Genomic DNA, 24,531 nt, shown 5'->3' with positions numbered 1-24,531 from the left:
GCAATTTAAATGTTATTTTATAAGTTTTTATAATTTGTAAAATATTTCTGAATATTATTTCATTATATCTTTATTCTAAGAACACCATAATTAGTTCTTCCATTTTTTTTACCTATGATCTTAACAACTGATCTAGCATTATTTTCACTATATATTTAATCTAAGAACACAAAAAATAGTTCCCCCTTTAATGATGCCCTCACCAAAACTAGCTAAGATCTCTCTTTCTCAAGTGTCTAGTTAATAAATTTTTTAACGCAATTTGCTTGTGAATAAGTGAACCAGAAGAACATGTACAAGCTTTGGAATGATTCAAAGCTTTTAGTTTAATGTCAATGTAAGTTTCATGTAATAGATAAAATCAAACCATTTTATGTCAAAGAGCAATGGAAGTGAGTAAAAAACTATCATATACCTATTTTTCAGCAAGACATACTGAAACTGAAGCATACCAAGTCAAGGATTAGCAATAAAAGAGGAAAGAGTATTCCTTTAGAGTAACTTTCAAACTCGGGAGTCAAATCATTTCCATATTCCTTTTTTTCTTCTTCACATATGTTCAAAAGACAAGAAGTAGCTAGAGAAGCATTACAAACTCCAAGAGTTTATTCTTAATTTGAGCTTACCATGCATGTGCTTAAAAACTTCCATTGCTCCCTTTTAGCCGAAGTATCTCCCTTCTTGATTCAAGCTGCAAGAACCCAACCAAAAGATGAGATTTTGTACTTGAAGCAAGTGTAATAGAAATATCAATTTGTGAATTTTGCAAAGTATTTTTTTACCAGCTCCATCTCCAAAGTAATCATCCTCTCAGCTTGTTTCATCTGAGTATGCTTCAACTCCTTGACTTCCGACAATATCTAGCATAGAAAAACATATTCACAGTAGTTCCATTAGTGTGGCATAAGCAAAAACTGTTTTTTTTTTTATAGTTCAGGGAACAATGGATGACCTAAACTTACCTCAGTCAAAATATCTACGAAGGTGGGGGATCCCGTTTCCATCTTGAAATGATCCATACGTCCGATGTCATCAACCGCATCTCCTGTAGTGGCGGAAACATAGGAGGAACCACAAGGAGATTTAGCTAGACTTCTTTCCTCAAAGTCCCAGGAAATCTTCTCATCCTCCCAAGAATTAGGCAACATCGATGAAGAAGCTGCTCCCATGTTACCCACAAAGCTCTGGAGACCATCCTTATCCTTAGGGTCCTCCAAAATCTTGTTCAGTCCATCTAGATGGACTTGAAAGGAAGATGCTGCATCCCAACCGATGACTGAATATGTATCCTCAGCAGGATCTTCCTTGCTAATGCTACATCCTATTCTATTGTTAGCTGTAGTAGAGGTTCCCTTTTGTGTTGGATGGAGATTTTGTTGATGATGATAAGGATTCACGTTGACATCTTCAACTTCCTTTAAAGCATTTCTGAAACCTCCACTGTCTTGGCGGAAAGACGGAACTTGAGAAGCAGATGTCGAAGATTCAACACCTTTACATGCTTGAGATGAAAGTTCTTCTGAAGGTTTGAACAGATTGCTCCAGTTATCAACACGTTTCTCAAAACAAGCTTTCAGGAGAAATTCCACAAGAGCTAGGGGAGCTCTCGTTCCTTGCATACATGAACTTCTCTCATAACCAGCTTTCAGGTCTAGTCCCAGGAGGTAATCAGTTTCGTACGCAGCCTTGCTCTTCCTTTGAAGATAACCTGGGACTTTCTGGCTCTTCTCTTGAGGAAGACTGCAGCGATATTCACACGCCAGCATCACATCAACAGTATGAAACGCCGGAATCAGAGGAAGAAGACAAAGAGGTGATTAGTTGGATAGCAGCTTCAATAGGATTCGTACCTGGTATTTCCTTTGGATTTACGATTGGATACATACTGGTTTCCTACAAACCGAAGTGGTTCATGAACCCTCTCGGCCGAAACAATCGTAGACGGAGAAGCACTCCAACTCACTAGAGAGGTAAATGTTCCTAACTTTATAACGAATGTTTTTTTAGCAAACATTAGAACAATTAATTAGGTGGATAAAATTAGACTGCTGAATTTTCAGAATGTAAAGATCTCTCTATGTTTGGACTTAACATGGAAGCTTTATCTGGTTGCTATCTTTCATACACAAATACACAATCCTTTGGTGCTTTCAGGGTGTCCATGATAACAACAAGAATGAGGCATGAGAGAGAAATGAAGATCATTTCTATCTGCATTTACGGTTTGAAACGTTTAAGAGTTCTCAATGCTTCTCCATTATTCAAACTTCAGGTGCCTCACCAAACCTAGCAAAGATCTCTCTTTCTCAAGTGTCTGTCTAGTTAATAAATTTCTTAGCGCATTTTGCTTGTGAATAAGTGAACCAGAAGAACATACATGTACGATCTTTGGAATGTTTTAAAGCTTTTAGTTTAAATGTCTATTTAAGTTTCATGTGATAGTTAAAATCAAACGTTTTAACAAGAACAATGGAAGTGAGCTAAAAAAAAAAACCCCAACCATCTACCGGTTTTTCTGCAATCCATACTAAATCTGAAGCATACTATATGTCAAGGATTAAGAACAAAAGAGGAAAGAGTATTCCTTTAGAGTAACTCTCAAACTCGGGAGTCAAATCATTTCCATATTCCTTTTTTTCTTCTTCACATATGTTCAAAAGACACAAAGTAGCTAGAGAAGCATTACAAACTCCAAGAGTTTATTCGTAATTTGAGCTTACCATGCATGTGCTTAAAAACTTCCTTTGCTCCCTTTTAGCCGAAGTATCTCCCTTCTTGATTCAAGCTGCAAGAACCCAAACAAAAGATAAGAGATTTTGTACTTGAAGCAAGTGTAATAGAAGTATCAATTTGTGAGTTTTGCAAAGTATTTTTACCAGCTCCATCTCCAAAGTAATCATCCTCTCAGCTTGTTTCATCTGAGTATGCTTCAACTCCTTTACTTCCGATAATATCTACCATAGAAAAGCATATTCATAGTAGTTTCATTAGCGGTCATAAGCAAAACTGTTCGTTTTTTATGGTTCAGGGAACAATGGATGACCTAAACTTACCTCAGTCAATATATCCACGAAGGTGGGGGATCCCGTTTCCATCTTGAAATGATCCATACGTCCGATGTCATCAACCGCATCTCCTGTATTGGCATCCACAAGGAGATTTAGCTATACTTCTTTCCTCAGTCCCAGGAAATCTTCTCATCCTCCCAAGAATTAGGCACCATCGATGACGAAGCTGCTCCCATTTTACCCACAAAGCTCTGGAGTCCATCCTTATCCTTAGGGTCCTCCAAAATTTTGTTCAGTCCATCTAGATGGACTTGAAAGGAAGATGCTGCATCCCAATTGATGACTGAGCATGTATCCTCAGCAGGATCTTCCTTGCTAATGCTAGATCCTATTCTATTGTTGTTAGCTGTAGTAGAGGTTCCCTTTTGTGTTGGATGGAGATGTTGTTGATGATGATAAGGATTCACGTTGACATCTTCAACTTCCTTTGAAGCATTTCTGAAACGTCCACTGTCTTGGCGGAAAGACGGAACTTGAGAAGCAGATGTCGAAGATTCAACACCTTTACATGCTTGAGATGAAAGTTCATCTGAAGGTTTGAACAGATTGCTCCACTTATCAACGTGTGTTGCTCCTGCCTCACCTATCTGTGCAAGAGAAGATGCGGGAATTGGCTTTCTGAGTGGTGGTACAGCATCTTTGGATGTCGATATTGCCCTTACAGATGATGATGGTGAAAACAAACAGAGCAGCTTGTTTGTCTGACCTCGGTCTAGTTCAAACCAAAACATCTTTTCATCCTTGTAGTTCTCCGAAATTACTGGGCTGAACTTTTCTTCAGGCAAGGGCTCACACCGCACTCGGACTCGGACCTTTACCTGTGACAAAAATTTGCAGAACGAGATACATTTCAATTTAGAAGACGTTTGGGTAAAACAGTTAAAGGAAGCGTTCTGTAGTAAGTAAAGTACCTGAGCAGGATATGGACTTGGATCAGTCCCATTTGGAGACCAAGCTTTGGGATCAATGTTAAGTACTTTTCGTTCACTAGCAGCTTCAAAGATGCCGTGAACAGGAACAGCGTCAAACCAGGATCAATGTTCTTGATATAAGCCATGTGAGAGGGACTGGTAAACCTGTTCACAAATTAAAGAAATCTTCTAAAATAAAAAAAAATAACCTAAAATTGGAAAAAAAAATCCCCAATCTTCTATTAAAACATCGAAACCTAGAGCTAGAGGAGTGGAAAATTTCAGTTTTTTTTCACAAATCAGTGAACATGAAAACATCTAAAACACTAAAATCATCAAACCCAGAGACCTCTTCGAGACTAATTCAGCGAAAAAATCGACGAACCCAGAAACGATTAATCAGAAAACATACCTATCGTGAATGACTCCAGAATTTATAGTTGAATCGTTTCTTTAATGGGCAAAAAAAAACTCTTCTTTCTCATGCAGATGGGCAAAATGTCCGCAATCGGCTAAGAGCATCTTTATAGGTAGGTTCTGATTTTTGGGTTCTTACATTTTTTAGTAATAAAAAGTGCACTTTTATAAGTTAAGAACTTTTGTTTGTTAATTAAATTTGTATTTCTCCAATGGTAAACTCTTAAAAGTGAGGTTCTTAGGTTAAAAAAAAAAATATAATTTTTAAATGTTTAAACTATGAAGATTTTATATTGCATTCATAAACTTTTAAACATGCAAAACATAAAAACATATAAAAATAAAAGCAGAAATCACAAATGGGGACAAAGTTTAGTTGTAATTTTGATTTGTGCCAAATTTTTGCCACATATGCTCAACCAAATCATCCTTCAATTGTTGATGTTTTATTTGATTACAAACTTCCTTCCGCTTGCTCAGCATGGTCATCATATTGCTGACATTTGAATGTATATCTGAGTCCACATGTGAAGTTATGTTTGCTTCTACTTGTTCGAATTCTGCTGGATTTAACTGGTTGTACCCATCTCGTTCGTCCTCTACTATCATATTGTGAAGTATGATACACGCTCTCATAATCTTTCCAATTGTTTCCTTATCATGGACAAGAGCCAGATTTTTGTCTATGGCGAAGCGAGCTTGCAAGACTCCAAAAGCACGCTCGATCGACATCTTTACGGACAGCTTCTTGACATGTAGCAAAGAAGGATGCCTTTGGATCTTGTGGGAGTTTAATATATTGAATAAAAGTAGCCCATTTTGGATAAATACCATCAGTGAGATAGTAAGCCAAATGAAAGATTGTTGAAGGAGGAATGGTTTACTTTGAAGGAGAATGAAAGAGATGTGTTTACTTTTAAGGAGGAATGGTTTACTATATAAGGTGAGGTTTAACTTAGTTTGAAAACGTTTTGGGTTGTGTTGTTATTAGCAATCAATGACAATAAAACATGTTGGTGGGTGTTGTTATTAGTAATGCACAATAAGTATGATGTAGACATTTACCTAATCTAACACAACCAAACATTGAACTCATACACACACTAAGCAATTTACAATAAGTCCACACAACTAATATTCAACCATTTATCACAACCACCAAACACAAAGCAATCAATCCAAGACTCAAGTCTTACCTAATCGATATCAAAAAGCAATTCGTAATACTTAAACACAAGTGCGAGAGATGCATCTGTTAAACAATTATACTCACTATAAGTCCACACAACTAATACACACGAAATTCAAGCTTACTTCAATCAATTTTAGACATATAGACAGAGCTGAGTACCTGAGTTGATGGAGTTATTGTTTTAAATGGCGGCTTCATCATTATATTTCAACCACATGATCTGAATGAGAAGAAAAAACAAATTATAGTAGACCATCTCGCCATGATGTGTATCCAAGATGTATTCAACATACAGTACAATCTAATAAGAGAGATAGATATGATACCTTTCTAATTTAGAGAGCTGTAGTTTTTTAAGAAGATCATCTCGCCATGAATTGAACAAGGTCTCTGCGAATACCCATCATTTTTTCAAACAAGCAGAACAAGAACAATAGGATGACCAAGGATCATAGACCATAATAACTAAAGCAATGAGAAGATGTCGAATGTGAAAATAATCCAACCAACCAAAATAAGCCTTTCACCAGAGCGATTAAAGAGAAGCACACACAAACTAGATCCAATTTGATTATAAATCATCACTAGAACTAAAACTTAGGGCAATTTTGTTGTAAGATTCAAGACTAACCAGAAGATAACCTATGGAATGATTCAATTAGCTCTGAATCACATGAATCAAGTTTTGGGATTCCCAACTTAACCTAAAATCCTAAAGCTACATCAATTAAGGTAAGCAGAGGAGGAAGAAGCAAAAAACATGCAATCTGATAAGAACGAAGGGAGAGAGATGATAAAAAAGCAGAGAAAGAGAGGAATCTTTTACAGAGATAGAATCATGCACCAGAGTCACGTTGAGATCTGCCGTCGGTGGAGATGATGAGTTAACGGGGTTGAACCGCCAGAGGTCACCCAAAATTGAATCATTCTTGTGCTTGCAATCGATTTTTGAGAGAAATCTCTACATCATCCGGGGATATCAGGGCGACCAGTTCCACCAAGGGGTAGATCGATTCCAGCGAGACCATAAGCATATTTATTTAACATTATCGGGACTCATCCTCTCCCTGGATCGATTTTGCAGTCTCTACTTCGAGAAAGAGAGAGAAGTGGAAGAGAACGATAATCAACAAAAAAAAAAAAAAACTTTTGTGTTAAAACAACACCCAACAATATTCGAACACGTCGTCGTCTCTTATGGTGTCTTTAACCTCTTAGTTAAGAGGCAATTCTTAACAATATTCTTAGTTTTTATTTAATTTTAAATAGATAAAACCTAAAAAATTGGGGCTAATAGGCCCCGATAATGATGCTCTAAGTACTCTTAGAACTGGCGAGGATATAAACATTCAAACCTGGTTTGCAGCAAGATTTTACTAGCCTTGAACTTATGATTTCATAGGTTGATTTTGTTTGAAATGGTTTTATCAACAGCTTAGTAAAACGTTTTTTTTAATATAATTTAACATTAAATTTAAAAAAAAATGTTCATGACACGTGGTTCAAAACAATTGTTTTGGAACCTTTAGACATGTTATTTTGTAATTGTTTTTGCATTTTTAATAAATAAGGGGAACTTCCCCTCTTCTTACCAAAAAAAAAAAAAAAAAAAAGCAATTAAATCCTCCTTATAGTTTGACAACAAAGCATACAAAGTTACAAACACATGAAGAAACATTTTAATTCAATAAATAGATTGACAAAAATCAAAATTTTGAAAAAATAACAAGATGTTACTCAAGAGATGAAATAATTTAACTGAATTTAAATCAAATTTAGATTACAGAATAATAGAGATATTTTAAGAAATATATATATTTAAAAATTTATTGAAACTTAATAAATGAGATAAAAGCCTCATTTTAAAGATTATATTCTATATTTGAACAAAATCTAATATTTTGGGGGAAAAATATAACAATCTGTTATGCATAATTTATAACAAGAAAAATATAAATTATAATCTATACTATTGAAAGAAAAGTCTCATAAAGATAATATATTTGTATATATTTGCGAAACATGTAATAATATGAGAAATTTGTGAAAATATCGGTGTCGATCATGATCACTAGTAGGACTAGTGTAGCACACAAACTAGCAAAGGTTTCTGAATCACTAGTGTAGGCCAAATCCCGTATTCTATTGGAAACATTTCTAATCTTATCAATCTCGGGCTTTCTGAAAATTATTTCAGTGGTCGGATTCCATCTTCTATTGGAAACCTTTTTCATCTCCTCTATCTCTACCTTAATGGTAATCAGTTTAGTGATCAGATTCCATCTTCAACTGGAAACCTCCATCAACTCACCGAGCTATGGCTTAATAATAATCAATTCTCTGGTCAAATTCCATCTTCGATTGGAAACCTTACTCATCTCACCACTCTCAACCTTGAGAAAAACAATCTCTTAGGTGAAATTCCATCTTCTTTTGGCAATCTAAACCAGCTGACCTACTTATTTGTTGGTAGCAATATGCTCAGTGGAAATTTTCCCAATGTACTATTGAACTTGACATGTTTGTTACAGTTAGATATCTACAACAATCAATTCATTGGCGCGCTTCCTCCTAATATCACTTCACTATCAAACTTGATAAATATTGATGCAATTGACAATGCTTTCACTGGAACTATCCCTTCTTCGCTCTTCACCATTCCTTCTTTGACTGGAATTTATTTCCGTGATAACCAACTCAACGGTACTCTTGATTTTGGAAATACATCTTCACTGTCTAACCTAAAATGGTTAGTCATTGGCAACAACAACTTCAAAGGGCCAATCCCGAGATCCATTTCAAAATTAGTCAACCTTTCGGATCTTGACCTTTCTCATTTCGACACCCAAGGCCGCCCAGTTGACTTTAGTATCTTCTCGCATCTCAAGTCTCTCCAACTTCTGTTCCTTTCCTATTTGAACACCACCACTACGATTGACTTGTATGATATCTTATCATATTCCAGAAGCCTCTCTCAATTAGATCTCTCAGGCAACCATGTTTCAACAACAAACTCGGTTTCAAATCCCCTTTCAGATGAGATAGATTATTTGAGCTTATCAGGCTGCGGTATCACCGAGTTTCCAGANTGACATATCGCATAATCACTTTGATGGAAATTTGTCATCAGAGTACTTTGTTAAGTGGACAGCTATTACTATGATTCATTGGTTTTGATGAATAAAGGTGTAGAGATGGANCGAATTGAGTCTCTAGACATCTCCAACAACAAAATCGAAGGTCAAGTTCCTACCTGGTTATGGACTCTACCAAAGTTGCACTTCGTGAATATTTCCACAAACACTTTCATCGGTTTCAAAAGATCAAAGAAGAAACAAGGATTATCCTCTGTCTGGAAATCGTCTATAGTTCACTTGCTTGGCTCCAACAACAACTTCACGGGCAAGATTCCTTCTTTCATTTGTGCATTGCGTTCTGTAAGCACTCTCGATTTATCTAAAAATAACTTAAACGGTTCAATCCCTCGTTGTATGGGAAATCTCAATAGTACTCTTTCAAATCTAAACCTTCGGCAGAATAATCTTAGTGGAGGTATTCCAGAGGATATATTTGAAAGTCTAAGGTTGCTTGATGTCGGTCATAACCAACTTGTGGGAAAGCTTCCAAGATCTCTGAATGGTTTCTCAACTCTTGAAGTTTTGAACGTTGTAGGCAACAGAATCAACGACACGTTTCCCTTATGGTTGGCTTCTTTACAACAGCTACAAGTTCTTGTCCTTCGCTCCAATGCATTCCATGGACCAATACATCAAGCCTCGTTCCCTCAGTTGCGAATCATTGACATATCGCATAATCACTTTGATGGAAATTTGTCATCAGAGTACTTTGTTAAGTGGACAGCTATTACTATGATTCATTGGTTTTGATGAATAAAGGTGTAGAGATGGAGCTAGTACGTATCTTAAAAGTCTTAACAGCAATCGACTTTTCTGGAAACAAATTTGAAGGAGAGATACCAAAGTCCATCGGTCTATTGAAAGAGCTTCGTGAGCTTAACTTGTCCAACAATGCTTTCACTGGCCGCATCCCTTCCTCTATGGGGAACTTGATAGCTCTTGAGTCTTTTGACGTTTCACAAAACAAGCTTTCAGGAGAAATTCCACAAGAGCTAGGGGACCTCTCATTCCTTGCGTACATGAACTTCTCTCATAACCAGTTTTCAGGTCTAGTTCCAGGGGGAAATCAGTTTCAAACGCAGCCTTGCTCTTCCTTTGGAGATAATCCGGGACTTGTTGGCTCTTCTCTTGAAAAAGTTTGCAGAGATATTCACACACCACCAGCATCACATCAACAATATGAAACGACGGGATCAGACGAAGAAGAGGTGATTAGTTGGATAGCAGCTGCAATAGGATTGGTAACTGGTATTGTATCTGGTTTGACGTTTGGATACATATTGGTTTCCCACAAACCAGAGTGGTTCATGAACCCTTTTGGCCGAAACAATCGTAAAGGCAGCAGAAGCACCACAACTCACTAGAGAGAGGTAATGTTCCTAACTTTACTCGCCGAAATCAGAGGAAGAAGAGATGATTAGTTGGATAGCAGCTGCAATAGGATTCGTACCTGGTATTGTATCTGGTTTGACGTTTGGATACATATTGGTTTCCCACAAACCAGAGTGGTTCTTGAACCCTTTTGGCCGAAACAATCGTAAAGGCAGCAGAAGCACCACAACTCACTAGAGATAGGTAACATTAGAATAATTAATTAGGTAGATAAATTTTTAAAAATATGTCCGTAATTGATACCGAATTTTGTTTCGAATATCTCTTTGATCTTTCATTTCCGTATACTACACCCAGACAGAGTCAGAAGTTCTATTGCAGTGACTGAATTTTAAGAATGTAAAGATCCCTCTATGTTTGGACTTCACATGGAAGTTTTATGTGGTTGCTTTCTTACAGGACACAATCCTTTGGTGTTCATGGTGTCCAAGAAAACAACAAGAATGAGGCGTGAGAGAGAAAGCTCATACTATCTGCATTTATGGTTTGATAAGAGCTCTCATTGCTTCTCCATTATTCAACAAGGATGGAAACTTCAGGTGCCTCACCAAAACTAGCAAAGATCGATCTCTTTCTCAAGTGTCTAGTTAATAAATTTCTTAACGCATTTTGCTTGTGAATAAGTGAACCAGAAGAACATGTACAAGCTTTGAAAAGATTTAAAGCTTATGTAAGTTTCATGTAATAGTTAAAATCAAACCTTTTTATGTCGAAGAGCAATGGAAATGAGTAAAAAACTATCATATACCTATTTTTCAGTAAGACATACTGAAACTGAAGCATACCAAGTCAAATCATTTCCATATTCCTTTTTTTCTTCTTCACATATGTTCAAAAGACGAGAAGTAGCTAGAGAAGCATTACAAACCCCAAGGGTTTATTCTTAATTTGAGCTTACCATGCATGTGCTTAAAAACTTCCATTGCTCCCTTTTAGCCGAAGTATCTCCCTTCTTGATTCAAGCTGCAAGAACCCAAACAAAACAAAAAAAAAATAAGAGAATTTGTACTTGAAGTTCATAAATGCAAAAAAAAAAAGTATCAATTTGTGAATTTTGCGAAGTATTTTTACCAGCTCCATCTCCAAAGTAATCATCCTCTCAGCTCGTTTCATCTGAGTATGCTTCAACTCCTTCACTTCCGATAATATCTAGCATAGAAAAGCATATTCATAGTAGTTTCATTAGCGGTCATAAGCAAAACTGTTCGTTTTTTATGGTTCAGGGAACAATGGATGACCTAAACTTACCTCAGTCAATATATCCACGAAGGTGGGGGATCCCGTTTCCATCTTGAAATGATCCATACGTCCGATGTCATCAACCACATCTCCTGTAGTGGCGGAAACATAGGAGGATCCACAAGGAGATTTAGCTATGCTTCTTTCCTCAAAGTCCCCGGAAATCTTCTCATCCTCCCAAGAATTATGCACCATCGATGACGAAGCTGCTCCCATGTTACCCACAAAGCTCTGGAGACCATCCTTATCCTTAGGGTCCTCCAAAATCTTGTTCAGTCCATCTAGATGGACTTGAAAGGAAGATGCTGCATCCCAACCGATGACTGAATATGTATCCTCAGCAGGATCTTCCTTGCTAATGCTACATCCTATTCTATTGTTAGCTGTAGTAGAGGTTCCCTTTTGTGTTGGATGGATAATTTTGTTAGTGATGATAAGGATTCACTTTGACATCTTCACCTTCCTTTGAAGCATTTCTGAAACCTCCACTGTCTTGGCGGAAAGACGGAACTTGAGAAGGAGATGTCCTAGATTCAACACCTTTACATGCTTGAGATGAAAGTTCATCTGAAGATTTGAACAGATTGCTCCACTTATTAACACGTGTTGCTCCTACGCCACTTATCTGTTCACAAACAAGCATCATTTACAAAAAAGTTCAAGGTTCAAAGGTTGAATAAATTTGCTCCAATACTGCTGTTCAAACTATTTGCCCCAATAAATCAGCTCATTAATACTTATCTCTTGTTTCTGCTATGATCAATCCAAAGATTATGGTGTAGTCTTGTAGACCATTGCCTCAGAACTCTCAAAGATCCAGGGAACTCAAACCATCGAACTCGTGACCATCGTGTGGCTCCAGATGAAGCGGATGCATATCACAACTACCAGAATTTATGTGGTTTTGGTCCTCGCTCTGACCAGGACTAGGTAACATGTCTTCATTTATGTCTCCAAGGAGTTCATCAATATCAAACAACTCATTAGGATCCCAAAGCTCCTGATCACTCGGCCAAGGCCAACCATAATCTCCAACAGTAAGCAAATCAGGTTGCAGTTGCAGTTGCTGTTCCTGCTGTAGCTATAGACGTTGCTGCATCTCTTCTTCTTCCTGCTTTGCTTTCTCCTCTTCTTCCTGCTTTGGTCTCACCTCTTCCTTCATAGCTTCGCCCCAATACTGCTGTTCAAACTCTTTCAGCAAATCGTAATTCAGCACGGTGTCCATATTTTGATGTCCAACCGCACAATTGTTCATCCTGGTTTCACCAGACTCTTCCCGAAAATCTAATATCTGACTATATTGTTTACTTTCACAATCTGTATCTTCCTGCTTCACACAAATATCACTAAAAAGAACCGCCTTATCCTCAAAGGTACACACCTCAGACTGACTCGACGTACTAGTAAACTCAGACCCAACACACTGCGGGAAGTTAAGACGAACCAACGAACCGTACATAACCCTAGCAGCTTCATCATAAGCGGAAGCAGCTTCTTCAGCAGTAGGAAAAGTACCAAGCCAAAGCCTATTCCCTCTATTAGGTTCCCGAATCTCTGCAACCCATTTACCCCAAATCCTTTGTCTAACACCTCTAAAACTACAGTGAGGATTCTCAGGTCCTCCTTTACCTTTCATACAACCTTTCTTAGACCCTTTGGCAGGAACCTTGCGTCTGGGTTTCTCTCCTTGTATAATAATCGAAGCTTCAACAGTCTCGTTGTACTCTTTCCACTTCTTTAACCTATCAGCTACTGTTAAACCATCTGCTCGAGCCCTTGATTTCCTTTTCTTCTGTGTACTGGTTCCGGTTTGATCATATATAGCCATCGTCCTCTTAGTCGCAATCACAGAATCTACAAGATAGGTTAAATAAATAAAAAAAAGTTTCGACTCAGTCTCTTTCTCACAATTCCACAAAAACAGAAAATTTATGGAGTCAAACAGAGAATTTATAGTTATATAGAGAGAGGCACAGAAACAACTTGGGCACCAAGGGTGTATTTACTTGCTCACCGAGTTTTACTTTATTTAATAGAAAAGGAAAAAATCGGAACTGAAATTTCCCAATTTTGTTTTTGCCGAATCTTCGGGAGCAAGCTAACGATTGTAAAAAGCCACTCTCAAAAATTTAAGAAATCTTCTAAAATAAAAAATACCCTAAAATTGGAAAAAAAAAAAATCCCCAATCTTCTTTAAAACATCGAAACCTAGAAAAGTGGAAAACTTTCAGTTTTTTTTTCACAAATCAGTGAACACGAAAACATCTAAAACCCTAATCATCAAACCCAAATACTAATTCGGCGAAAAAATCGACGAACCCAGAAAAGATTAATCAGAAAACATACCTATCGTGAATGACTCCAGGATTTAGAGTCGAGTCTCTTCTTTAATGGGGAAATACAAAAATCTCTTCTTCTTTCTCACGCAGATGATCTTTGTTGTTCGTTGTTAATATGAAATCGATCAAAAATCAAATCTTCTTCGGAAGCTTTCTTCGCTTTCTTTGTATGTTCTTTCTAGCGTCTCTCTCTCTTTTTTGGTGACGATTTTAAGTTTTTACCAGAAATAAAAAAATATTAGGGTCGAAGTGGAATTTATAACTTTGTCTAGATATTTTAATGAGAGTAGAAGTGACATGGCACTTATTAATACTCGAGCTCTGGATCAGATCATAAACCAGGTGAGGACACGTGTTGAAATCGTCACCACTTAAAAACACGCTCTTAATACGGGTAAGCAATTGAATCCTACTGAGAAAAGCATACAGACACATAAAGAAACAGATTTAACTCACTAATAATACATTGAAAAAAAAGAAAAAGTTTGGAAAATAACAAAAGGTTACTCAAGGTGCAATATTTTAGTTGAATTTAAATCAAATTTAGGTTACAGAATAATAATATAAATATTTTAAGTAATTTATATTTAAAAATTAATAAAAACTTAATTATTAAGATAAAAGTCTCATTTTAAAGATTATATTCTATATTTGAACAAAATCTAATATTTTGAGAAAAATAAAATTTAACAATCTATTATTCATAATTTTAACAAAAAAAAAAGAATACAAATACATATTTTTATATTTTTAAGTATAAGTATTGAGAATATTATTTCTTTTCTTATTTTATCAATATATTAAAAACTGAATTATATATCCAAATACACAAAGTAATCACAATTCACAACCATAGTTTATCATTATTTGGGCTCGCTCTTCTTTATCTCGGATATTTGATTTCTCCAAATATGTATACTTTTATGAGTTCGGTGGTTTATAGTCAAATGGGCCTGTATTTTATTTTTGTTCCTCTATACTATTGGGCCTTAGCCTTTTCTGATATATTTTTTTTGCACAAAATTGATACATCCATGTGGGATGGAAAATCTTGACATCTCAACAATTTTTGAAGTTTCCCCTACTGTACGTAATTAAGAATGTGCGGAACTTGAATATTCAAACGTAAAGAGCATCTTTAACGGGACCTCTTAGCCCCAAATTCTTAGGTTTAAGTTATTTAAAATTAAATCAAAATTGTGAATTTTAGTAAGAATTGCCTCTTAGAGCTTCTCCAACGGGGGGATTTAGCATGCCTCTTATCTTTAATTTGGGCCAAAAATAAATAAAAAACACAGATAATAATAATAGGCAGTTCTAATTGGATCAATAAGAAATTAAGAAGTGCCTCTTATTGATACGTGTCAGCTTCTTGTTCGATGTTGTTTTAATACTTAAAACAAAATTATATCGACTCATTTTTCTTTTTCCTTCTCTCTTTCCCGATAATATCTCTGCAAGGCTAGATCGACCAGAACGACAATCAGAGGAGATGGATGGTTATATGAGGTGATCGGAAGTTTTATCATCATCTCCACCGTGGCCGAGTGTCAACGTCGACTGTGGTGCAGCTAATCGGCGAGTCGATTCATGGAAAACGGTGAGTCTCTATTATTATACAATTGTCTTTGTCATGGTACGTTTCTATTTCTGTTTGTATGAATTAGTGTTTAGTTAAGATTTAGAGATTAGGGTTCTTTGATTTCGGAAATTAGGGTTCTTCGAAATCAGTTTATTTATGTGTTCATAGGCATGATTGAACTTAGTGTTAATGAAATTAGCCATGATTGAAGATGAGTTTAGGCATATATTGTCTGTTTTTATCGGTCTTGTCTTCATACAGCTCTACGGCTTGTTCTGGTTTTCTTATTTGTATCTCTGCTTTTTGCTTCAATCAATAAGTAGTCTCTTGAATATGATAAGTTTTTGCTAATTTAATCTATGTATTTCTGTTTTTGTTGAGGTTAATTTGGAGAAACTGCAATTGGAGATGGTTTATGAGCTGGTTTGGAAGAAATCAAATCAGTCTACTACTTCACTGACCAACTCCACACTTTTAGCTTCAAATGCAGCTCCTAACAAGGATTTCCCTCCGATCACCAACTAGTTATTTCGTGTTTTTACTAAAAGCTCTGACAAATATTGGCAGGGGCTAGATGGTGAAGCTACAGAGCCTATGATCAAGGAATTGGAAGAAGATAGAGAAGAATCACAAGATCCAGAGATTGAGTTTGCAATAGCAGGTGCAGTTCGAGAATATGGTGGTCTGGAAATTTTACTTGATATGATCAAGGTAAGNAAGAGCATCTTTAACGGGACCTCTTAGCCCCAAATTCTTAGGTTTAAGTTATTTAAAATTAAATCAAAATTGTGAATTTTAGTAAGAATTGCCTCTTAGAGCTTCTCCAACGGGGGGATTTAGCATGCCTCTTATCTTTAATTTGGGCCAAAAATAAATAAAAAACACAGATAATAATAATAGGCAGTTCTAATTGGATCAATAAGAAATTAAGAAGTGCCTCTTATTGATACGTGTCAGCTTCTTGTTCGATGTTGTTTTAATACTTAAAACAAAATTATATCGACTCATTTTTCTTTTTCCTTCTCTCTTTCCCGATAATATCTCTGCAAGGCTAGATCGACCAGAACGACAATCAGAGGAGATGGATGGTTATATGAGGTGATCGGAAGTTTTATCATCATCTCCACCGTGGCCGAGTGTCAACGTCGACTGTGGTGCAGCTAATCGGCGAGTCGATTCATGGAAAACGGTGAGTCTCTATTATTATACAATTGTCTTTGTCATGGTACGTTTCTATTTCTGTTTGTATGAATTAGTGTTTAGTTAAGATTTAGAGATTAGGGTTCTTTGATTTCGGAAATTAGGGTTCTTCGAAATCAGTTTATTTATGTGTTCATAGGCATGATTGAACTTAGTGTTAATGAAATTAGCCATGATTGAAGATGAGTTTAGGCATATATTGTCTGTTTTTATCGGTCTTGTCTTCATACAGCTCTACGGCTTGTTCTGGTTTTCTTATTTGTATCTCTGCTTTTTGCTTCAATCAATAAGTAGTCTCTTGAATATGATAAGTTTTTGCTAATTTAATCTATGTATTTCTGTTTTTGTTGAGGTTAATTTGGAGAAACTGCAATTGGAGATGGTTTATGAGCTGGTTTGGAAGAAATCAAATCAGTCTACTACTTCACTGACCAACTCCACACTTTTAGCTTCAAATGCAGCTCCTAACAAGGATTTCCCTCCGATCACCAACTAGTTATTTCGTGTTTTTACTAAAAGCTCTGACAAATATTGGCAGGGGCTAGATGGTGAAGCTACAGAGCCTATGATCAAGGAATTGGAAGAAGATAGAGAAGAATCACAAGATCCAGAGATTGAGTTTGCAATAGCAGGTGCAGTTCGAGAATATGGTGGTCTGGAAATTTTACTTGATATGATCAAGGTAAGCTTCGTAAAACTATAAACGAAACTGGGATCCGCCCACTCTCTGTCACTGCTCTGTATACTTACATTGGTCTGTCTTTAGTGTTTTAGTGCACTTTTAGATACATCGTGAAGAGGAATACTTATATTACCAAAGTGGCTTTTTAAGATAAATTTAATGTATTTGAACGAAGTTGGTTAAGACTTAAGATCGCAGATTAAATTTATATTGATCATTTTGCACTTTGCAGAGTTTGCGAGATGACTTCAAATCTAACCATAACCAAGAAGAGATGGTTGCAGTTCTTGATCTCTTAAACCATTGCTGCAAGATTAGAGAGAACAGGCGATCCTTACTTAACATATGGCGAGCCTGCAGCTATGGAAGCACTCATAGAGCATTTTAGCCATTACCTGCAAAACTGGTCGGAATTTGATCAGCTTCAGTAACGTCATGAGGAGAACCCCAAGGACGACACCATTGCTCAGCAAGCGGCGAAGCAGAAGTTTACTGTGGAGAATTTTGTCCCTTTTTCCATAATTTTGTCCCTTGGTCGGAATTTGATCAGCGGCGAAACAATATTTGAACTCTCAACCTCTCTTTTATATTGTTTCTTGTGATCAGTTTGGTTAGAGAGACCATGGTAGACTTGTGAGGAGCAAAAAATTTAAAAAGTAAAAACCCCAATAAGAACTTCACCATTGGAGGAGCAAAATTTTAATAACTTTTTCACAAGTTCTTATTTTCAAAAAGTACAAAATATAATCTTAAAATTTTTTAAAACCTCAAAATAGCATCCTCACAAAACAACATGAGCCGTCCCTAGTTTTGGGCTTAAGAACTTCTCTCTCAAAAAGAGTCTTTTCCTTTTCTTGAGCAGAGCCTTCGTCCGAAGATATCTCCATTTTCTGTCGGCGTTGATCACAAATCTTATCTAAAGTTACTGGTCTAGTGGTGTTTCTAGTTTGGTACAGAGTGTTTACTTCTGAAAAGCAGAGATTGTGAAGTCTTTGGTGTTTCTGAATTGACTTTATCGTTATCAATTTCTGGCTGGGATTTCTTTAAGTTGGTGTTTTTGCGGTTTGAAGATGGATCTGGAAAAAGCTCTTCAAGAAATGTCAATTACAGATGATACTCCTTTGGTCCTTTCTAATCAACCCAAGTTCTGTTCAAGCGAAAGAAATAGTTGTAGTATTATGGGTAGATTTCTGAATCCTGAGAATCAAAGGATGTCTAATTGGATATTGGATATGCCAAGAATTTGGAGACTATATGATAGGGTTCGGGGTATTGCTCTATGAAAAGACAAGTTTCAATTTTTCTTTAAGTCTGAAGAAGATTTAGAAGGAGTTTTGAAACAAGGAGTTTGGACTCAGGATGATTGGTGTGTAGTGATGGAGAAATGGATCGAAAAACCTCCGCATGATTATTTGATGCTACTCCCGGCTTGGATTCGTCTTCGTAATATTCCAGTTAACTACTACACTAAAGACACGATTCAAGAGATTGCGGAGTGTGTGGGACAAGTCTTGCAAGTAGTCTTCGATCAGGAGAAATCTCAAGTTCAAGACTATGTTAGGGTGCGTGTGTTGTTAGATGTCTCAAATCCTTTGCGTAATTCTAAAGAAGTACAGTTACCATCAGGGGAGATTGTTTTAGTTTCTTTTGATTATGAAAGGATCAGGAAAAGATGCTTTCAATGTCAAAGACTAACTCATGAGAAGAATAGATGCTCTTTCAAGCAGTCAGTTATAAAAGAACATTCCTCCTTGGTTTCTAAGGATCAAGAAAAATTGAAAGGGATCGCTCTGAAAGATATAGAGCAACCGAAGGAGAACTCTATGGATATAAAAATAATGGCCGATGCGATGAAAAGTGCTTCAAATCAAAGTAACCTTGTGGTATTAAAATCAGTTGATGAAGATGAGTCAGAAGCTTTGTCAGACTTGGATCTTCTTCTCGGCTTTAGTACAGGAAGTATGGAGGCTAGTTCTTCGGGAACAGTTCCACTAGAGAATAACAAAAGGAAGATGCAAACTTCATGTTCTAGAAAAGCTAAAAAGGTCAAACAACTACCTATGAAGGAAAAGGTTAGTGAACTACTCTCTCAAAATCAGTTTGAGAAAGTCTTTAAAAGGAAAGCACAATCAACAAGGAAAGTGTATACAAAGTGTATGAAGGCAGATAATAATCCGGTGGTTCCTTGTGAACCGCCGTTGGATCAGTAAGGCGTCTTAAGTTGGAATTGCCAAGGTTTGAGGAATCCTTGGACAATTCGACATCTAAAGGAGATGAGAAAGGATCATTTCCCAGATATTTTATTCCTCATGGAGACTATGAATTCAGATGAGTTTGTTTTAAAAATTTTTAGTTGGCTTGGTTATGATTATGTGCATACAGTAGAACCGGAAGGAAGAAGTGGTGGCTTGGCGATTTTCTGGAAAAATCATTTGGAGATTGAAATTCTTTTTGAAGACAAAAATCTCCTAGACTTGAAGGTATCACAACATAATAAAAGTTGGTTTGTGTCTTGTGTTTATGGTCATCCGGTGATGAATCTCAGACCTCTTTTGTGGGAAAGATTGAGTAGTATTGGTGTTGATAGGAAAGAAGCTTGGTGTATGATAGGAGATTTTAATGAAATCCTTTCTAATAAGGATAAGTTAGGTGGCCCTAGACGTTTGATCTCTTCATTTCAGTCTTTTCAAGATATGTTGAAGAACTGTGACATGCATGAATTGGGGAGCTCAGGGAATAGTTATACGTGGGGAGGAACACGGAATGATCAATGGGTTCAATGTAAACTTGATCGATGTTTTGGAAATTCCTCTTGGTTTTCTATGTTTCCAAATTCTCATCAATGGTTCCTTGAGAATTTTGGATCTGATCATAGACCGGTACTAGTAAAATTTATTAATGATCAAGAAACTTTTAGAGGACAGTTTCGCTTTGACAAAAGATTGGCTGATAATCCTGCTTGTATTGAAGCTATTTGCAGATCTTGGAATAATGAAATCTCTAAAGGTACCCATTCTACTATCTTTAGTATTGCGGAATGTAGAAGAGCTATCAGTGTTTGGAAAAAAACTTCTGATACTAATTCTCAGAATAGAATCAAGAGGTTGAGAAAAGAGTTAGATGATCATAAAAGTGCTCAATTTCCCTGGTGGCCTAGAATTGCGGTTATTAAAGAACAATTGGGATTCGCTTACAGTGAAGAGGAAGCCTATTGGAGACAAAAAAATTCGAGAGAAATGGTTGTGTGAAGGAGACAAGAATACAAGGTTTTTTCATGCAGTAGTAAATTTCAACAGAGTGAGAAATTCCTTGAGTTTTCTATTGGATGAGAATGGAAATGAACAGACATCAAATAGAGAAAAAGGAAAGGTTGCAACCTTATTCTTTGAGAATCTTTTTACTTCTTCTTATCCAAGTTCTACCAGTGCTTATTTGGAAGGTTTTCAAGTTAAAGTGTCATCAGTCATGAATCAGGAGCTAACTCAAGATGTTACGGAAGAGGAGATCTATAATGCAGTTTTTTCAATTAATAGTGAGAAGGCCCCAGGTCCGGATGGGTTCACTGCATTATTCTTTCAGAAACATTGGTCTTTGGTGAAGTCACAAATTATAAAGGAAGTATTGGGTTTCTTTCACACCGGAGTTCTTCCAGAGGAATGGAATCATACTCATTTGTGTCTCATTCCCAAGATCATAAACCCTCAGAGGATGACAGATATTAGACCCATTAGCCTGTGTTCGGTGTTGTACAAGATAATATCCAAAATTTTGTCCGCAAGACTCAAAAAGCACTTACCGGATATAGTCTCTCAGACTCAATCGGCCTTTGTATCTGAAAGGTTAGTCTCAGATAATATTCTTATCGTCCATGAGATTGTGCATAATCTGAGAACAAATGAGAAGATATCCAAGGAGTTTATGGTGTTTAAAACGGATATGTCAAAGGCTTACGATAGAGTAGAGTGGTCCTTTTTGGAAAGAATTCTGGTGGCTCTTGGTTTTAATCAGAAATGGATATCATGGATCATGGCTTGTGTATCATCTGTCTCTTATTCAGTTTTAATCAATGGTCAGCCTTATGGTCACATTAATCCAGGAAGAGGGATCAGACAAGGAGATCCACTGTCCCCGTTCTTATTTGTACTGTGTACAGAGGCTTTAATCCATATTCTCAATCAGGCTGAAAAGATGGGTAAAATTTCGGGCATCGAGTTTAACAATGCTGGCGTTTCAGTGAATCATTTGTTATTTGCTGATGACACTCTTCTAGTGTGTAAGGCTAATAAAGAAGAATGTGAAGAGATCATGGAGTGCTTATCTAAATATGGACAAATTTCAGGTCAAGTTATTAATTTGGATAAGTCAGCAGTAACCTTTGGGGCAAAAGTAGAAGAAGAAACAAAGACTTGGATTAAAAAGAGATCATGCATTCTTACTGAAGGAGGAACTGGGAAGTATTTGGGGTTACCTGAATGCTTAAGTGGATCAAAAAAAGAATTATTTGGGTTTATTAAAGCAAAGCTTCAGTCGAGAATGACAGGTTGGTATGCAAAGACATTATCCCAAGGGGGAAAGGAGATTTTGTTAAAGTCTATTGCTATGGCTTTTTAGTGTATGCAATGACCTGCTTTAAATTACCTAAAGGTCTATGCAAAAATCTGACTAGTGTTATGATGAATTTCAGGTGGAGTAATATGCAAAGCTCAAGGAAAATCCACTAGATAGGATGGCAGAGATTAACAATGCCTAAGGTGTTAGGTGGAATTGGATTCAAAGACCTTCAGTGTTTCAATCAAGCTTTACTAGCCAAACAAGCTTGGAGACTTTTTAATGAGAAAGACAACCTCTTCTATAAAATTTTTAAGAGCAGGTACTTTCTGAATACTGATATCCTTAATGCAACCAATGGAACTAGACCTTCTTATGCTTGGAGAAGTATCTTATATGGTAGAGATTTACTAATGGAAGGATTGACATGGGTTATTGGTAATGGTGAGCAAACTAAGGTTTGGATAGATAAGTGGCTTTTTGATGGACAAAATAGAAGACCAATGAATCTACAGGCTCTGATAGATATTGAGATGAAAGTGAGTCAGATTATTGATCCTTCCTCAAAGAACTGGAATCTGAATATGCTAAGAGATTTATTTCTCTGGAAAGATATTCAGATTTTGATAAGAAGAAGACCTTTGGTCTCGAGAGAAGACACTTTTTGCTGGGCTGGTACAAACAACGGTTTATATACAGTCAAGTCTGGTTATGATCTAATTAGTAGAAAAGTTCATCAAAATTTGTATCGAGAAGCTGCGGAAAATCCATCCTTAAATCCTCTTTTTGCAAGTATATGGAAGATACTAACTGCTCCAAAGATTAAAACTTTCTTCTGGAAGGTGTTAAGAGGAGCAGTTGCTGTTGAAGATAGACTCAGAACAAGAGGTATTCAGGTTGCAGATAGTTGTCTTATGTGTGGAGAGGAAAATGAAACAATCAACCGTATACTGTTTCAATGTCCATTGGCTAGACAAGTTTGGGCACTTTCTATTCTGCCATCTCCCGTGAATGGGTTTGGGGATTCTATTTACACAAATATGAATCATTTGATACAGATATCTCAGAATCAAGACATGCCTCAACAGTTAAAATCTGTAAGTCCTTGGATTATTTGGGTTTTATGGAAAAACAGAAATAAACTGTTGTTTGAAGGAGCTGGTTCGATGGCAAATAGAATTGTCGACAAAGCATATGATGATTGTCAACAATGGAGTTTAGCTCAGAATAGAGATATTCAATCAAGGAATAGTGAAGATTCCAAGGAAAAAAAGTGGATTCCTCCGAATTGGGGAGAGTTCAAGTGCAATATTGGATTTGCTTGGTCAAGGAAAAAACAATTATCTGGAGCGTCCTGGGTGGTAAGAGATTCAAGGGGCTTAGTTTTAATGCATAGTCGCAGATCATACTCTCAGGTACATTCTCTTTTTGATGCTAAACTTAGGAGTTGGGCTTGGGCATTAGATAGTATGAATAAGCACCATTTAGATAATGTAACCTTTGGAGCTTCCACCTCTGAGATTATTAAAGCTTTAAATAAACCAAAAGAGTGGCCAGCTTTAATAGGTCATATTGCTGAACTTTTAAGTTTCACCAAGGATAAACCTAACTGGTTTATGTGGATTGAACCTTTAAAGTGCAATAAAGGAGCTTCTGAAATAGCAATGAGTGTGATAACTGGGTTAAGGTTACATTCCTACGTTGGTAAGGGTCATCCACAGTGGCTAGGAAACCTGTTTGAAGAGGAAAAGGTTAATTAGTAGGGAGATAGGGGTTATAATATTTTACTATAGAAGAGGTTAAATTTTTCTTGTGTCTAGTAAGTATAGTTGGTTTAAGGAATAAGGAAACTTTAGATGTTGGAAACGTTTCCCGTCTGTGACAAAAAAAATTTTGTTGTCTTCTAGTTTTTATAATACTTTTTTCTTACTAGTCTCTTTTTACGATTTCACTCTTTTCAACCCTTTCTCAGTCTTATCCTTTCATTCCCTTACATATCTTTTCTTACAAGATATGCTAAAGTCTATTTCCTTTATCTTATTATTAGTTTTTCATATATCTTATTTTACGTTGACCTCTTACGATATATATTTACTTTGAGTGGGTAGAGAAACACAATCTCCTTTTTGCTTTCCTGTTTCTCTAAATTATGGCGGATGAATTATGGGATGAGTTACAAAATTTGGCTATGGGTAGAGAAGATCCAGAATTGTTTATCCCACATGAGGCTTATGCATCTACGGTGGCTCGCAATAGGCTAATTTTGATAGCTAGACCCCTTAACCCGAGAGCTCAAAACCTCTTTACTGTGATCTCTTCGCTACCAAGAATTTGGGGATTAGCAGCAAGAGTCCATGGAAGGGTTATGGATGATACTTTTGTTCAGTTTCTATTCCAATCTGAGGTGGATCTTATTTCAGTTCAAAGAAGGGAACCATGGATATTCAACAATTGGTTTGTGGCTTTTCAGAGGTGGGAGGACCTTCCTGACTTTGATTTCCTCACAACAATAGATATATGGGTTCAGATGAGAGGAATCCATCTTCCTTATGTTTGTGAAGAAACTGTAACACAAATAGCTGAAGCGCTTGGTGAAGTGGTGGAATTGGACTTTCATGATGCTACTACTACTCAGGTAGCTTATATCAGAATCAGAATTAGATTTGCCATAACTGATCGTCTAAGGTTCTTCCGAAGAGTTAGGTTTGATTCTGGGGAGACTACAGTAATCAGGTTTCAGTATGAACGTCTAAGAAGATTTTGTAGCAGGTGTTTGAGGTTCACTCATCTCAGGAACTATTGTCCTTTTCTCCAACCTCTACCT

At 36.6% G+C, this 24,531-nt stretch overlaps 3 protein-coding genes, 1 long non-coding RNA gene and 2 pseudogenes across 4 annotated transcripts; 4 read left to right on the top strand and 2 right to left on the bottom strand.

Moving 5' to 3' along the window:
* LOC104764832 lies at window positions 448-5,128 on the bottom strand (annotated as a pseudogene).
* LOC104764831 (receptor like protein 30-like) lies at window positions 9,493-10,089 on the top strand. Its single transcript, XM_010488431.2, has one exon. The coding sequence runs from the start codon at window positions 9,493-9,495 to the stop codon at window positions 10,087-10,089; it is 597 nt and encodes a 198-aa protein (XP_010486733.1).
* On the bottom strand, window positions 10,844-13,956 carry LOC104764834 (dehydration-responsive element-binding protein 2B-like). Its single transcript, XM_019241145.1, has 4 exons — window positions 13,703-13,956; window positions 11,366-13,210; window positions 11,189-11,266; window positions 10,844-11,080 (listed from the first exon to the last, which is right to left on the bottom strand). Exon 2 carries the CDS (start codon window positions 13,182-13,184, stop codon window positions 12,438-12,440), a length of 747 nt encoding a protein of 248 aa, XP_019096690.1. The 5' UTR covers window positions 13,185-13,210; window positions 13,703-13,956; the 3' UTR covers window positions 10,844-11,080; window positions 11,189-11,266; window positions 11,366-12,437.
* On the top strand, window positions 16,274-17,867 carry LOC104764835. The gene is made up of 3 exons (XR_763788.2): window positions 16,274-16,466; window positions 16,830-17,159; window positions 17,392-17,867. It is a non-coding gene; the product is annotated as an uncharacterized LOC104764835 (long non-coding RNA).
* Window positions 17,942-20,160, top strand: LOC109130956 (annotated as a pseudogene).
* LOC109130781 (uncharacterized protein At4g02000-like) lies at window positions 23,801-24,531 on the top strand (the record flags this gene model as incomplete). The annotated part of the gene is made up of 1 exon (XM_019240810.1): window positions 23,801-24,531. A coding segment is annotated over exon 1 (675 nt), but the record flags the coding sequence as incomplete, so codon positions are not given.

The sequence above is a fragment of the Camelina sativa genome, chromosome 19, assembly GCF_000633955.1.
Source record: "Camelina sativa cultivar DH55 chromosome 19, Cs, whole genome shotgun sequence".
In the NCBI taxonomy this organism is placed as follows: Eukaryota; Viridiplantae; Streptophyta; class Magnoliopsida; order Brassicales; family Brassicaceae; genus Camelina; species Camelina sativa.
Note: the sequence above shows the minus strand (reverse complement) of the source record. Positions and strands in the feature narration are given on the sequence as shown.

Excerpts from the sequence above, each read along its gene's own strand:
- LOC104764831 (XM_010488431.2), top strand. The coding sequence starts at position 9,493 with ATGGAGCTAGTACGTATCTTAAAAGTCTTAACAGCAATCGACTTTTCT.
- LOC104764834 (XM_019241145.1), bottom strand. The coding sequence starts at position 13,184 with ATGGCTATATATGATCAAACCGGAACCAGTACACAGAAGAAAAGGAAA.